We start from the raw sequence: 17,019 nt of genomic DNA, 5'->3' as shown, positions 1-17,019 counted from the left end.
TAAAAATCCGCCATGTTGAGACAGAACTTCAGGAAGGAGAAAGACAAAGAATATGTGAGTAATACCGATAAAAAAATCGTTGTTCGCTTTGACCAACATGAAAAAAAAACAACAGTAGAAAGTTTCATTTACTGTCACCTTTTTATTGTTGTTTTTGTCGCCCTCTGCTGGCCGCGTCGAGGGAGCGCGTTGCTAGGTACAAGTAAGCGCGTCTCTGATTGGCCAGAGGAGAAGCTCTAAGCCAATCGGAGCGTCTGATGGAGCGAGGTGACGAACGGCGGAGAAGCGTCTAGATACAAGAAAGCTACAAGTCGCATTTTGTCGTCTTTTCTTGAGCCGTCAACAACACTCGATAGTTTGACGAAGTTTAGTGAGGAAGACTGAATAAACCTCGAATTATTAGCAAGAACCCGTCATATCCGCCATGTTGAGACTGAACTTCAGGAGGGAGAAAGACAAAGACTACGTGAGTACTACCGACGCTACATTGTTTACGTACACTCAAACACACTCAAGATAGTTGTTCGCTTTGACCGACACTAAAACACAGCAGTAGAAAGTTTCATTTGCGGTCACATTATTATTAATTTTCTTGTAAGTCTTTTCCGGTCTAACACAAGCTGGCGCTGATCACGTGACGACAATTGTGCGCGCTTGATGATGACGTCATCTCCCAATGCCTGTCCTGTGACCGTAGACATGTTCTGAGGGTACGCAGCATGGAGCGCTACTGCCTACTGGCGCTGACGAGACGCGGGGCCGCCATCTTGGAGTGGTGATCCGCTCCACTCAGTGCAATTCATTTGGCAGGAGCAATGAACTGTCAGCACATTTAATACATCTTACCTCACAGAATACCACTGATTTTCACACGCTTTTTTGTCATACGTGTAGCTACGATAAAGGACATATGTTTTATTATTCATAGTTTGCTTAACAGTAATAGAATATTCTTATATGCTAGAAGTCAGTCAATGTTTTTCAACCTTTTCTGGGCCAAGGCACATTTTTTTCATTGAAAAAGTCTCGAGGCACACCACCAGCAGAAAACATTAAACATTTTTAACTCAGCAGCCGATATTGACAATAAAAAGTTGTTCTCGCAATTGTTGGATAATAATTCAAACCATAACCAACCATGCATTACTGTAGCTCTTGTCTCAAAGTAGGTGTACTGCCACGACCTGTCACATCACGCCGTGACTTATTTTTAGTTTTTTGGTGCTTTTCTGTGTGTAGTGTTTTGGTTCTTGTCTTGCTCTCCAATTTTGTTGTTGATTGTCATATCATGTACGGATGTACTTTGTGGACGCCGTCTGCTGCTCCACACGCTGTAAGTCTTTGCGGTCGTCCAGCATTTCTGGTTTTGTTTACTTTGCAGCCAGTTCAGTTTTCCCTTCGTTTTGCCATCCCTAAGCTTCAATGCCTTTCCTTAGCGGCACATGCCTTTTGTTTATTTTTGGTTTAAGCATTAGATACCTTTTTACCTGCACACTTCCTCCCGCTGTCGTCTGCATATTGTGATCACGACAAGCCATGTTGCCGACATCTAAAAAGCAATTCGCTACCTGCTGCCACCTACTGATTTGGAAGAGTATTACATGGTTACTCTGCCGATCTCTAGACAGCACAGACACTCAACAACGGCACATTTGCGGATGATAATTAACGGTTTGCAAAAAATATTTTTAACCCAACTAGTTGAAATTACATCATCTCCCTCGGCACACCAGACTGTATCTCACGGTACACTAGTGTGCCGCGGCACAGTGGTTGAAAAACACTGCTATAAGTGACCAGACGTCCGAGATCAAAACTGGGAATATAATCCCAGAGAAGGGGGAAAAAACACTCAGCTATTTTTAAATTGAAGAAACAATATGATTACGTTATATATAGTTAAGTTTAGTTTATCATTTTTTTCTTCGGCCAGTGGTCAACAAAATAAACAAACAGTTTTACATAAACAGTTGTACATTCATAAATTGAAAATGTTGCAGACCGAAAGGGTTTAGGCTGAATTTCATTCGGGCGGAAGGCGGGGTACACCCTGGACAAGTCGCCCCCTCAGCACAGGGCCAACACAGATGGACAACATTCACACTCACATTCACACACTAGGGCCAATTTAGTGTTGCCAATCAACCTATCCCCAGGTGCATGTCTTTGGAGGTGGGAGGGGCCTATCCCCAGGTGCATGTCTTTGGAGGTGGGAGGGGCCTATCCCCAGGTGCATGTCTTTGGAGGTGGGAGGGGCCTATCCCCAGGTGCATGTCTTTGGAGGTGGGAGAGAACATGCAAACTCCACACAGAAAGATCCCGAGCCCGGGATTGAACTCAGGATGTTCGTATTGTGAGGCACACACACTAACCCCTGTGACACCGTGCTGCACATAAGATAGGCTCCAGCACCCCCCCGCGAGAAAGGGACAAGCGGTAGAAAATGGATGGATGGAAGTTTGTGTTTTGTTTTAAAGAGGTGCTATTTGGATTTACACTGTATGAAAAAAAAGGAATTTTACCTTTGCAACCTCATTGTACTATTGGCTAAGTTTTATATTCATTTTCAGGACAAAAAATTATTTTCAAGACAAAAAATTATTGTTTGAAGACAAACAATTATTTTCAAGGTAAACAATTATTTTCAAGGTAAAAGTTGATTTTCAAGACAAAAAATGATTTTCAAGGTAAAAGTTGATTTTCAAGACAAAAAATGATTTTCAAGACAAAAAAATATTTTCAAGGTAAAAGTTGATTTTCAAGACAAAAAATAATTTTCAAGGTAAAAGTTGCTTTTCCAGACAAAAAATAATTTTCAAAGTAAGAGTTGCTTTTCAAGACAAAAAATGATTTTCAAGACAAAATTTTATTTTCAAGACAAAAAATATTTTTCAAGGTAAAAGTTTATTTTGAAGACAAACAATTATTTTCAAGGTAAAAGTTGATTTTCAAGACAAAAATAATTTTTAAGACAAAAAAATATTTTCAAGGTAAAAGTTGATTTTCAAGACAAAAAAATATTTTTAAGACAAAAAAATATTTTCAAGGTAAAAGTTGATTTTCAAGACAAAAAAATATTTTCAAGGTAAAAGTTGATTTTCAAGACAAAAAATTATTTTCAAGGTAAAAGTTGATTATCAAGACAAAAAGTGATTTTCAAGGTAAAAGTTGATTTTCAACACAAAAAATAATTTTCAACCCAAAAAATAATTTTCAAGACAAAAAGTGATTTTCAAGGTAAAAGTTGATTTTCAACACAAAAAATGATTTTCAAGACAAAAAATTATTTTTAACACAAAAAATAATTTTCAAAGTATAAGTTGATTTTTTAAGACAAAAAATAATTTTCAAGGTAAAAGTTGTTATTCAAGACAAAAAATGATTTTCAAGACAAAAAATGATTTCCAAGGTAAAAGTTGCTTTTCAAGTCAAAAAATAATTTTCAAGGTAAAAGTAGATTTTCAAGACAAAAAAATATTTTTCAAGGTAAAAGTTTATTTTGAAGACAAACAATTATTTTCAAGGTAAAAGTTGATTTTCAAGACAAAAAAATATTTTCAAGACAAATAAATATTTTCAAGGTAAAAGTTGATTTTCAAGACAAAAAATAATTTTCAAGACAAAAAATATTTTCAAGGTAAAAGTTGATTTTAAAGACAAAAAAATATTTTCAAGGTAAAAGTTGATTTTCAAGATAAAAAATATTTTCAAGGTAAAAGTTGATTATCAAGACAAAACATTATTTTCAAGGTAAAAGTAGATTATCAACACAAAATATTATTTTCAAGACAAAAATAGTTTTCAAGCTAAAAGTTTATTTTGAAGACAAACAATTATTTTCAAGGTAAAAGTAGATTTTCAAGACAAAAAATTATTTTCAAGGTAAAAGTTGATTTTCAAGACAAAAAATTATTTTCAAGACAAAAAAATATTTTCAAGGTAAAAGTTGATTTTCAAGACAAAAAATGATTTTTAAGACAAAAAATGATTTTCAAGGTAAAAGTTGATTTTCAAGACAAAAAATTATTTTCAAGGTAAAAGTTGCTTTTCCAGACGAAAAAATAATTTTCAAAGTAAGAGTTACTTTTCAAGAAAAAAAATGATTTTCAAGACAAAAAATATTTTTCAAGGTAAAAGTTTATTTTGAAGACAATTATTTTCAAGGTAAAAGTTGATTTTCAAGACAAAAATAATTTTTAAGACAAAAAAATATTTTCAAGGTAAAAGTTGATTTTCAAGACAAAAAAATATTTTTAAGACAAAAAAATATTTTCAAGGTAAAAGTTGATTTTCAAGACAAAAAAATATTTTCAAGGTAAAAGTTGATTTTCAAGACAAAAAATTATTTTCAAGGTAAAAGTTGATTATCAAGACAAAAAGTGATTTTCAAGGTAAAAGTTGATTTTCAACACAAAAAATAATTTTCAACACAAAAAATAATTTTCAAGACAAAAAGTGATTTTCAAGGTAAAAGTTGATTTTCAACACAAAAAATGATTTTCAAGACAAAAAATTATTTTTAACACAAAAAATAATTTTCAAAGTATAAGTTGATTTTTTAAGACAAAAAATAATTTTCAAGGTAAAAGTTGTTATTCAAGACAAAAAATGATGTTCAAGACAAAAAATGATTTCCAAGGTAAAAGTTGCTTTTCAAGTCAAAAAATAATTTTCAAGGTAAAAGTAGATTTTCAAGACAAAAAAATATTTTCAAGGTAAAAGTTGATTTTCAAGACAAAAAATGATTTTCAAGACAAAATATTATTTTCAAGACAAAAAATATTTTTCAAGGTAAAAGTTTATTTTGAAGACAAAAAAATATTTTTAAGACAAAAAAATATTTTCAAGGTAAAAGTAGATTTTCAAGACAAAAAAATATTTTCAAGGTAAAAGTTGATTTTCAAGACAAAAAAATATTTTCAAGGTAAAAGTTGATTATCAAGACAAAACATTATTTTCAAGGTAAAAGTAGATTATCAACACAAAATATTATTTTCAAGACAAAAATATTTTTCAAGCTAAAAGTTTATTTTGAAGACAAACAATTATTTTCAAGACAAAATATTATTTTCAAGACAAAAAATATTTTTCAAGGTAAAAGTTTATTTTGAAGACAAACAATTATTTTCAAGGTAAAAGTTGATTTTCAAGACAAAAAAATATTTTCAAGACAAAAAAATATTTTCAAGGTAAAAGTTGATTTTCAAGACAAAAAATAATTTTCAAGACAAAAAAATATTTTCAAGGTAAAAGTTGATTTTCAAGACAAAAAAATATTTTCAAGGTAAAAGTTGATTTTCAAGACAAAAAAATATTTTCAAGGTAAAAGTTGATTATCAAGACAAAACATTATTTTCAAGGTAAAAGTAGATTTTCAACACAAAATATTATTTTCAAGACAAAAATATTTTTCAAGCTAAAAGTTTATTTTGAAGACAAACAATTATTTTCAAGGTAAAAGTAGATTTTCAAGACAAAAAATTATTTTCAAGGTAAAAGTTGATTTTCAAGACAAAAAATTATTTTCAAGACAAAAAAATATTTTCAAGGTAAAAGTTGATTTTCAAGACAAAAAATTATTTTTAAGACAAAAAATGATTTTCAAGTTAAACGTTGATTTTCAAGACAAAAAATTATTTTCAAGGTAAAAGTTGCTTTTCCAGACGAAAAAATAATTTTCAAAGTAAGAGTTACTTTTCAAGACAAAAAATGATTTTCAAGACAAAATATTATTTTCAAGACAAAAAATATTTTTCAAGGTAAAAGTTTATTTTGAAGACAAACAATTATTTTCAAGGTAAAAGTTGATTTTCAAGACAAAAATAATTTTTAAGACAAAAAAATATTTTCAAGGTAAAAGTTGATTTTCAAGACAAAAAAATATTTTCAAGGTAAAAGTTGATTTTCAAGACAAAAAAAATATTTTCAAGGTAAAAGTTGATTTTCAAGACAAAAAATTATTTTCAAGGTAAAAGTTGATTATCAAGACAAAAAGTGATTTTCAAGGTAAAAGTTGATTTTCAACACAAAAAATAATTTTCAACCCAAAAAATAATTTTCAAGACAAAAAGTGATTTTCAAGGTAGAAGTTGATTTTCAACACAAAAAATGATTTTCAAGACAAAAAATTATTTTTAACACAAAAAATAATTTTCTAAGTATAAGTTGATTTTTTAAGACAAAAAATAATTTTCAAGGTAAAAGTTGTTATTCAAGACAAAAAATGATTTTCAAGACAAAAAATGATTTTCAAGGTAAAAGTTGCTTTTCAAGTCAAAAAATAATTTTCAAGGTAAAAGTAGATTTTCAAGACAAAAAAATATTTTCAAGGTAAAAGTTGATTTTCAAGACAAAAAATATTTTTCAAGGTAAAAGTTTATTTTCAAGACAAAAAATATTTTTCAAGGTAAAAGTTTATTTTGAAGACAAACAATTATTTTCAAGGTAAAAGTTGATTTTCAAGACAAAAAATAATTTTTAAGACAAAAAAATATTTTCAAGGTAAAAGTTGATTTTCAAGACAAAAAAATATTTTCAAGGTAAAAGTTGATTTTCAAGACAAAAAAAATATTTTCAAGGTAAAAGTTGATTTTCAAGACAAAAAATTATTTTCAAGGTAAAAGTTGATTATCAAGACAAAAAGTGATTTTCAAGGTAAAAGTTGATTTTCAACACAAAAAATAATTTTCAACCCAAAAAATAATTTTCAAGACAAAAAGTGATTTTCAAGGTAGAAGTTGATTTTCAAGACAAAAAATATTTTTCAAGGTAAAAGTTTATTTTCAAGACAAAAAATTATTTTCAAGGTAAAAGTTGATTTTCAAGACAAAAAAATATTTTTAAGACAAAAAAATATTTTCAAGGTAAAAGTTGATTTTCAAGACAAAAAATAATTTTCAAGACAAAAAAATATTTTCAAGGTAAAAGTAGATTTTCAAGACAAAAAAATATTTTCAAGGTAAAAGTTGATTTTCAAGACAAAAAAATATTTTCAAGGTAAAAGTTGATTATCAAGACAAAACATTATTTTCAAGGTAAAAGTAGATTATCAACACAAAATATTATTTTGAAGACAAAAATATTTTTCAAGCTAAAAGTTTATTTTGAAGACAAACAATTATTTTCAAGGTAAAAGTAGATTTTCAAGACAAAAAATTATTTTCAAGGTAAAAGTTGATTTTCAAGACAAAAAATTATTTTCAAGACAAAAAAATATTTTCAAGACAAAAAATGATTTTCAAGGTAAAAGTTGATTTTCAAGACAAAAAATTATTTTCAAGGTAAAAGTTGCTTTTCCAGACAAAAAATAATTTTCAAGGTAAAAGTAGATTTTCAAGACAAAAAAATATTTTCAAGGTAAAAGTTGATTTTCAAGACAAAAAATGATTTTCAAGACAATTTATTATTTTCAAGACAAAAAATATTTTTCAAGGTAAAAGTTCATTTTGAAGACAAACAATTATTTTCAAGGTAAAAGTTGATTTTCAAGACAAAAAAATATTTTCAAGGTAAAAGTTGATTTTCAAGACAAAAAATTATTTTTAAGACAAAAAATTATTTTCAAGGTAAAAGTTGATTTTCAAGACAAAAAATGATTTTCAAGGTAAAAGTTGCTTTTCAAGTCAAAAAATAATTTTCAAGGTAAAAGTAGATTTTCAAGACAAAAAAATATTTTCAAGGTAAAAGTTGATTTTCAAGACAAAAAATGATTTTCAAGACAAAATATTATTTTCAAGACAAAAAATATTTTTCAAGGTAAAAGTTCATTTTGAAGACAAACAATTATTTTCAAGGTAAAAGTTGATTTTCAAGACAAAAAATTATTTTTTAGACAAAAAATTATTTTCAAGACAAAAAATATTTTCAAGGTAAAAGTTGATTTTCAAGACAAAAAAAGTGATTTTCAAGGTAAAAGTTGATTTTCAACACAAAAAATGATTTTCAAGACAAAAAATTATTTTTAAGACAAAAAATTATTTTCAAAGTATAAGTTGATTTTTTAAGACAAAAAATTATTTTCAAGGTAAAAGTTATTTTTCAAGACAAAAAATGATTTTCAAGGTAAAAGTTGATTTTCAAGACAAAAAATGATTTTTTAGACAAAAAATTATTTTCAAGACAAAAAAATATTTTCAAGGTAAAAGTTGATTTTCAAGACAAAAAAAGTGATTTTCAAGGTAAAAGTTGATTTTCAACACAAAAAATGATTTTCAAGACAAAAAATTATTTTCAACACAAAAAATTATTTTCAAGACAAAAAGTGATTTTCAAGGTGAAAGTTGATTTTCAACACAAAAAATTATTTTCAAGACAAAAAATTATTTTTAAGACAAAAAATAATTTTCAAAGTATAAGTTGATTTTTTAAGACAAAAAATAATTTTCAAAGTATAAGTTGATTTTTTAAGACAAAAAATAATTTTCAAGGTAAAAGTTATTTTTCAAGACAAAAAATGATTTTCAAGGTAAAAGTTGATTTTCAAGACAAAAAATGATTTTCAAGGTAAAAGTTGCTTTTCAAGTCAAAAAAAATTTTTCAAGGTAAAAGTAGATTTTCAAGACAAAAAAATATTTTCAAGGTAAAAGTTGATTTTCAAGTCAAAAAAAATTTTTCAAGGTAAAAGTAGATTTTCAAGACAAAAAATTATTTTCAAGGTAAAAGTAGATTATCAAGACAATTTATTATTTTCAAGACAAAAAACATTTTTCAAGCTAAAAGTTTATTTTGAAGACAAACAATTATTTTCAAGGTAAAAGTAGATTTTAAAGACAAAAAAATATTTTCAAGGTAAAAGTTGATTTTCAAGACAAAAAATTATTTTTAAGACAAAAAATTATTTTCAAGGTAAAAGTTGATTTTCAAGACAAAAAATGATTTTCAAGGTAAAAGTTGATTTTCAAGACAAAAAATGATTTTCAAGACAAAATATTATTTTCAAGACAAAAAATATTTTTCAAGGTAAAAGTTCATTTTGAAGACAAACAATTATTTTCAAGGTAAAAGTTGATTTTCAAGACAAAAAATTATTTTTTAGACAAAAAATTATTTTCAAGACAAAAAAATATTTTCAAGGTAAAAGTTGATTTTCAAGACAAAAAAAGTGATTTTCAAGGTAAAAGTTGATTTTCAACACAAAAAATAATTTTCAAGACAAAAAATTATTTTCAACACAAAAAATAATTTTCAAGACAAAAAGTGATTTTCAAGGTAAAAGTTGATTTTCAACACAAAAAATTATTTTCAAGACAAAAAATTATTTTTAAGACAAAAAATTATTTTCAAAGTATAAGTTGATTTTTTAAGACAAAAAATAATTTTCAAGGTAAAAGTTATTTTTCAAGACAAAAAATGATTTTCAAGGTAAAAGTTGATTTTCAAGACAAAAAATGATTTTCAAGGTAAAAGTTGCTTTTCAAGTCAAAAAAATGTTTCAAGGTAAAAGTAGATTTTCAAGACAAAAAAATATTTTCAAGGTAAAAGTTGATTTTCAAGACAAAAAATTATTTTCAAGGTAAAAGTAGATTATCAAGACAATTTATTATTTTCAAGACAAAAAACATTTTTCAAGCTAAAAGTTTATTTTGAAGACAAACAATTATTTTCAAGGTAAAAGTAGATTTTCAAGACAAAAAAATATTTTCAAGGTAAAAGTTGATTTTCAAGACAAAAAATTATTTTTAAGACAAAAAATTATTTTCAAGGTAAAAGTTGCTTTTCAAGACAAAAAATTATTTTCAAGGTAAAAGTTGCTTTTCAAGACAAAAAATAATTTTCAAGCTAAAAGTTGCTTTTCAAGATAAAAAATGATTTTCAAGACAAAATATTATTTTCAAGACAAAAAATATTTTTCAAGGTAAAAGTTTATTTTGAAGACAAACAATTATTTTCAAGGTAAAAGTTGATTTTCAAGACAAAAAATTATTTTTAAGACAAAACATTATTTTCAAGGTAAAAGTTGATTTTCAAGACAAAAAATTATTTTCAAGGTAAAAGTTGATTTTCAAAACAAAAAAATTTCAAGGTAAAAGTTGATTTTCAAGACAAAAAATTATTTTCAAGGTAAAAGTTGATTTTCTAGACAAAAAACTATTTTCAAGACAAAAAATGATTTTCAATGTAAAAGTTGATTTTCAAGACAAAAAATGATTTTCAAGGTAAAAGTTGATTTTCAAGGTAAAAGTTGATTTTCAAGACAAAAATTATTTTCAAGACAAAAACTTTTTTTCAAGGTAGAAGTTTATTTTGAAGACAAACAATTATTTTCAAGATAAAAGTAGATTTTCAAGACAAAAAAAATATTTTCAAAGTAAAAGTTGATTTTCAAGACAAAAAATTATTTTTAAGACAAAAAATTATTTTCAAGGTAAAAGTTGATTTTCAAGACAAAAAAATATTTTGAATATTATTATTTCTCGATTGTTTGTAAATGTTGCAGTTTATAAATAAAGGTTTATAAAACAAAAAAAAGAAACACATAGCCCATGACGCAGTGTTTCCCACACATTCATTTATTTGTGGCGGCCCGCCACAAAAGAATTACGTCCGCCACAAACAAAAAAAACAAAACCAATTTTTTTTTTTTTTTTTTTTTTTTGTCCTCTCCAGCTTCTCAGGCAAATCATATAGTTAATGTAGATGCCCATATCGGCTGTTCAGATTTACTTTACAAAAGAGAAGTGTAGGATACTTCTCTTGTTGCCTTATTTGTATTTGACTTTATTAAATGTATTTATATTAGAAACACAACATGTGTATATAACAAACACAACATGTGTATATAACAAAGGGTGCAAAGTCTGCAGGCAGTAGGAAACACATGGTTAAGTGTAGGGAGTAAAAGTCTAAAGTTCAAGATTTTTGGAGCTCTTTGTTCAGTGGATCAGATGTTTGATGAAGCTCTGTGTCTATCTACCACCACTACTGTTTTCTGTTTATTTGTTACTGACTGTGGCAGGACACATCTGCCTCTGTTTCACTTTATGTTGCTGGTAAATAATATGCTTGTAGTAGTAGGCTAAAGTTAAATTATTTAATATGCACTAATTAAAGGAGCAGAGCTTTATGAGACATTTTAGCTTTGATATTTTTTGTAAGAACCACAATTAATAAATATATTTCAGTGAATAACTTATTGTTCAAATCTGTATATAAATATGTACATAAAGTGTTGTAATTATATTGTAAAATGGATGGATGGACGTTTAAAACAAAACTGTTATTATTAATTAGTAAGTATACATTTTTTGAGCCTTTTTTAGAGAAAATCATATCATTGTAGTAAATTATGCAAATTACTTGATGATGTCATGGTGACCACGCCCCCACCGCCACAGGTATCTTGGCAGTTTATGGGAAACACTGACGTCATCTCCCAATGTCTGTCCTGTGTAGAAACACATAGTCCATGATGTCATCTCCCAATGTCTTTCCTGTGTAGAAACACATAGTCCATGATGTCATCTCCCATGATGTCATCTCCCAATGTCTGTCCTGTGTAGAAACACATAGTCCATGATGTCATCTCCCAATGTCTGTCCTGTGTAGAAACACATAGTCCATGATGTCATCTCCCAATGTCTGTCCTGTGTAGAAACACATAGTCCATGATGTCATCTCCCAATGTCTGTCCTGTGTAGAAACACATAGCCCATGACGTCATCTCCCACTGTCTGTCCTGTGTAGAAACACATAGTCCATGATGTCATCTCCCAATGTCTGTCCTGTGTAGAAACACATAGCCCATGATGTCATCTCCCACTGTCTGTCCTGTGTAGAAACACATAGCCTATGATGTCATCTCCCAATGTCTGTCCTGTGTAGAAACACATAACCCATGATGTCATCTCCCACTGTCTGTCCTGTGTAGAAACACATAGCCTATGATGTCATCTCCCAATGTCTGTCCTGTGTAGAAACACATAACCCATGATGTCATCTCCCACTGTCTGTCCTGTGTAGAAACACATAGCCTATGATGTCATCTCCCAATGTCTGTCCTGTGTAGAAACACATAGCCCATGACGTAATCTCCCAATGTCTGTCCTGTGTGGAAACACATAGCCTATGACATCATCTCCCAATGTCTGTCCTGTGTAGAAACACATAGCCCATGATGTCATCTCCCAATGTCTGTCCTGTGTAGAAACACATAGCCTATGATGTCATCTCCCACTGTCTGTCCTGTGTAGAAACACATAGCCCATGATGTCATCTCCCACTGTCTGTCCTGTGTAGAAACACATAGCCCATGATGTCATCTCCCAATGTCTGTCCTGTGTAGAAACACATAGTCCATGATGTCATCTCCCAATGTCTGTCCTATGTAGAAATACATAGCCCATGACATCATCTCCCACTGTCTGTCCTGTGTAGAAACACATCGCCCATGATGTCATCTCCCAATGTCTGTCCTGTGTAGAAACACATAGCCCATGATGTCATCTCCCACTGTCTGTCCTGTGTAGAAACACATAGCCTATGATGTCATCTCCCAATGTCTGTCCTGTGTAGAAACACATAGCCTATGATGTCATCTCCCACTGTCTGTCCTGTGTAGAAACACATAGCCTATGATGTCATCTCCCACTGTCTGTCCTGTGTAGAAACACATAGCCTATGATGTCATCTCCCAATGTCTGTCCTGTGTAGAAACACATAGCCCATGATGTCATCTCCCAATGTCTGTCCTGTGTAGAAACACATAGTCCATGATGTCATCTCCCAATGTCTGTCCTGTGTAGAAACATAGCCCATGATGTCATCTCCCAATGTCTGTCCTGTGTAGAAACACATAGCCCATGATGTCATCTCCCCCTGTCTGTCCTGTGTAGAAACACATCGCCCATGACATCATCTCCCACTGTCTGTCCTGTGTAGAAACACATAGCCCATGATGTCATCTCCCCCTGTCTGTCCTGTGTAGAAACACATCGCCCATGACGTCATCTCCCACTGTCTGTCCTGTGTAGAAACACATCTCCCATGACGTCATCTCCCAATGTCTGTCCTGTGTAGAAACACATAGCCCATGATGTCATCTCCCAATGTCTGTCCTGTGTAGAAACACATAGCCCATGATGTCATCTCCCAATGTCTGTCCTGTGTAGAAACACATCTCCCATGGTTTGATCCCCGCTGCCTCCATTGCCCCCAAAGCTGCTGTGCCTCGTACCCCACCCCCACGCAGCCCCAACCCCTCACCTGAGAGACCCAGGTACCAACACCTGCCTAGTCGCCTACGTCTCTCTCTCCCTCTGCACAATCATTGCTTCCTCGTGTCAGATTCCTGCTCAAGCCAACATTGTCCATTCATTTGTTTGGTTTTTTTCCTCCCCGAACCACAGATCGGCCTTAGCGGCGGCCATCTTGTCTTCATCGCTCACCGGACAGACCTGGGCGCTCCCCCCGACTCGCCCAAGGTCTTTCTCTGAGGCCCAGCGATCCGCCTCCTTCGTATCGGAGCCAAACATCAGCACGGCACTTTTTACACGGTAAAATAAAACTACTTTTGAGAAATGATACAAATTGTGACGTTTTGGCAACGATACACGACCAAGTACTGTAAGTATCGCGACAGTATCACTTCTTACATTCTTACTTGCACATACTGTATCAGTTTACTGCATCATTAGGGGTGCTATCCGTACGATATCAGCGAAAAACAAGTATCGGAAAATATGGGCTTGCATCGAAAGAAAATCTCCGATATAAGCTCTGATACAAGCCATTACTTGTGTGATATCATGTGCGATTCAAGCGGTCCTGCAGCGCCTTTACTTGTGTGTGATATCATATGCGATACAAGCAGTCCTGCAGCACGTTGACTTGTATGTGATATCATATGCAATACAAGCAGCCCTGCAGCACGTTGACTTGTATGTGATATCATATGCGATACAAGCAGTCCTGCAGCACGTTGACTTGTGTGATATCATGTGCGATGCAAGCAGTCCTGCAGCGCGTTTACTTGTATGTGATATCATGTGCGATTCAAGCAGTCCTGCAGCGCGTTTACTTGTGTGTGATATCATGTGCGATGCAATTAGTCCTGCATTGCATGTGCGATACAAGCAGTCCTGCAGCACGTTGACTTGTATGTGATAACATGTGCGAGACAAGCAGTCCTGCAGCATGTTTACTTATGTGTGATATCATATGCAATACAAGCAGTCCTGCAGTGCATTTACTTGCGTGATGTCATGTGCGATGCAAGCAGTCCTGCAGTGCGTTTACTTGTGTGTGATATCATGTGCGATGCAATTAGTCCTGCAGTGCGTTTACTTGTGTGTGATATCATGTGCGATACAAGCAGTCCTGCAGCACGTTGACTTGTATGTGATATCATGTGCGAGACAAGCAGTCCTGCAGCACGTTTACTTATGTGTGATATCATATGCAATACAAGCAGTCCTGCAGCGCATTTACTTGCGTGATGTCATGTGCGATGCAAGCAGTCCTGCAGTGCGTTTACTTGTGTGTGATATCATGTGCGATACAAGCAGTCCTGCAGCACGTTGACTTGTATGTGATATCATGTGCGAGACAAGCAGTCCTGCAGCGCGTTTACTTGTATGTGATACCATGTGCGATTCAAGCAGTCCTGCAGCGCGTTTACTTGTGTGTGATATCATGTGCGATGCAAGCAGTCCTGCAGCGCCTTTACTTGTGTGTGATATCATATGCGATACAAGCAGTCCTGCAGCATGTTTACTTGTATGTGATATTATATGCGATACAAGCAGTCCTGCAGCACGTTGACTTGTGTGATATCATGTGCGATGCAAGCAGTCCTGCAGCGCGTTTACTTGTATGTGATATCATGTGCGATTCAAGCAGTCCTGCAGCGCGTTTACTTGTGTGTGATATCATGTGCGATGCAATTAGTCCTGCAGTGCATGTGCGATACAAGCAGTCCTGCAGCACGTTGACTTGTATGTGATATCATGTGCGAGACAAGCAGTCCTGCAGCATGTTTACTTATGTGTGATATCATATGCAATACAAGCAGTCCTGCAGCGTGTTTAATTGTGTAAGATACCATGTGTGATGCAAGCAGTCCTGCAGCATGTTTACTTACGTGTGATATCATGTGCGATACAAGCAGTCCTGCAGCACGTTGACTTGTATGTGATATCATGTGCAAGACAAGCAGTCCTGCAGCGCGTTTACTTGTGTGTGATATCATGTGCGATGCAATTAGTCCTGCAGTGTGTTTACTTGTGTGATATCATGTGCGATACAAGCAGTCTTGCAGCGCCTTTACTTGTGTGTGATATCATATGCGATACAAGCAGTCCTGCAGCATGTTGACTTGTATGTGATATCATATGCGATACAAGCAGTCCTGCAGCACGTTGACTTGTGTGATATCATGTGCGATGCAAGCAGTCCTGCAGCGCGTTTACTTGTATGTGATATCATGTGCGATTCAAGCAGTCCTGCAGCGTGTTTACTTGTGTGTGATATCATGTGCGATGCAATTAGTCCTGCAGTGCGTTTACTTGTGTGTGATATCATGTGCGATACAAGCAGTCCTGCAGCACGTTGACTTGTATGTGATATCATGTGCGAGACAAGCAGTCCTGCAGCGCGTTTACTTGTGTGTGATATCATGTGCGATGCAATTAGTCCTGCAGTGTGTTTACTTGTGTGTGATATCATGTGCGAGACAAGCAGTCCTGCAGCGCGTTTACTTGTATGTGATATCATGTGCGATTCAAGCAGTCCTGCAGCGTGTTTACTTGTGTGTGATATCATGTGCGATGCAATTAGTCCTGCAGTGCATTTACTTGTGTGTGATATCATGTGTGATGCAAGCAGTCCTGCGGCATGTTTACTTACGTGTGAAATCATGTGGGATACAAGCAGTCCAGAAACGTGTTTACTTTTTTGTGATATCACGTGCGATACAAGCAGTCCGCAGCGTGTTTACTTACGTGTGATATCATGTGCGATACAAGCAGTCCAGAAACGTGTTTACTTATGTGTGATATCATGTGCGAAACAAGCAGTCCTGCAGCACGTTGACTTGTATGTGATATCATGTGCGATACAAGCAGTCGTGTAGCACGTTTACTCATGTGTGATATCATGTGTAATACAAGCAGTCCTGCAGCACATTTTCTTGTATGAGATATCATGTGCGATGCAAGCAGTCCTGCAGCACATTTACTTGTATGAGATATCATGTGCGTTGCAAGCAGTCCTGCAGCGTGTTTACTTAAGTGTGATATCATGTGCGATACAAGCAGTCCAGAAATGTGTTTACTTATGTGTGATATCATGTGCGAAACAAGCAGTCCTGCAGCACATTTACTTGTATGAGATATCATGTGCGTTGCAAGCAGTCCTGCAGCGTGTTTACTTAAGTGTGATATCATGTGCGATACAAGCAGTCCAGAAACGTGTTTACTTATGTGTGATATCATGTGCGAAACAAGCAGTCCTGCAGCATGTTGACTTGTATGTGATATCATGTGCGATGCAAGCAGTCCTGCAGCATGTTGACTTGTATGTGATATCATGTGCGATGCAAGCAGTCCTGCAGCGCATTTACTTGTATGAGATATCATGTGCAATGCAAGCAGTCCTGCAGCATGTTTACTTACGGGTGATGTCATGTGCGATACAAGCAGTCCAGAAACGTGTTTACTCATGTGTGATATCATGTGCGGAACAAGCAGTCCTGCAGCACGTTGACTTGTATGTGATATCATGTGCGATACAAGCAGTCCTGTAGCACAGTGGTCCCCAACCTTTTTGTAGCTGCGGACCGGTCAACGCTTGAAAATTTGTCCCATGGACCGGGGTGGGGGGGAGGAGGGGGGTATTTAATTTTTTTTTTTTTTTTTTTTTTTTTTACATAAATAAATACAATCATGTGTGCTTACGGACTGTACCCCTGCATACTGTATTGATCTATATTGATATAGAATGTATATATTGTGTTTTTTATGTTGATTTCATTAGAAAAAAAAAAAGAAAAAAAAATTTTTTTTTTTTTTTTTTTTTTTTTTTACA

At 32.9% G+C, this 17,019-nt stretch overlaps 1 protein-coding gene across 1 annotated transcript in view; it reads left to right on the top strand.

The window, feature by feature from the left end:
- The first annotated feature begins 250 nt into the window (after positions 1 to 250).
- The window catches only part of LOC133662253 (centrosomal protein of 89 kDa-like), a 90,947-nt gene continuing 74,178 nt past the window's right edge, over positions 251 to 17,019 (top strand). The window contains 3 exon segments of the mRNA XM_062066084.1: positions 251 to 466; positions 13,107 to 13,213; positions 13,344 to 13,490. Coding sequence (XP_061922068.1) covers positions 425 to 466; positions 13,107 to 13,213; positions 13,344 to 13,490 — 296 coding nt within the window. The 5' untranslated portion in view covers positions 251 to 424.

The sequence above is a fragment of the Entelurus aequoreus genome, linkage group LG02 (assembly GCF_033978785.1).
Source record: "Entelurus aequoreus isolate RoL-2023_Sb linkage group LG02, RoL_Eaeq_v1.1, whole genome shotgun sequence".
Lineage (NCBI taxonomy): Eukaryota > Metazoa > Chordata > Actinopteri > Syngnathiformes > Syngnathidae > Entelurus > Entelurus aequoreus.
The sequence above is the reverse complement of the archived record's forward strand: the minus strand, read 5'-3'. Positions and strand labels throughout refer to the sequence as shown.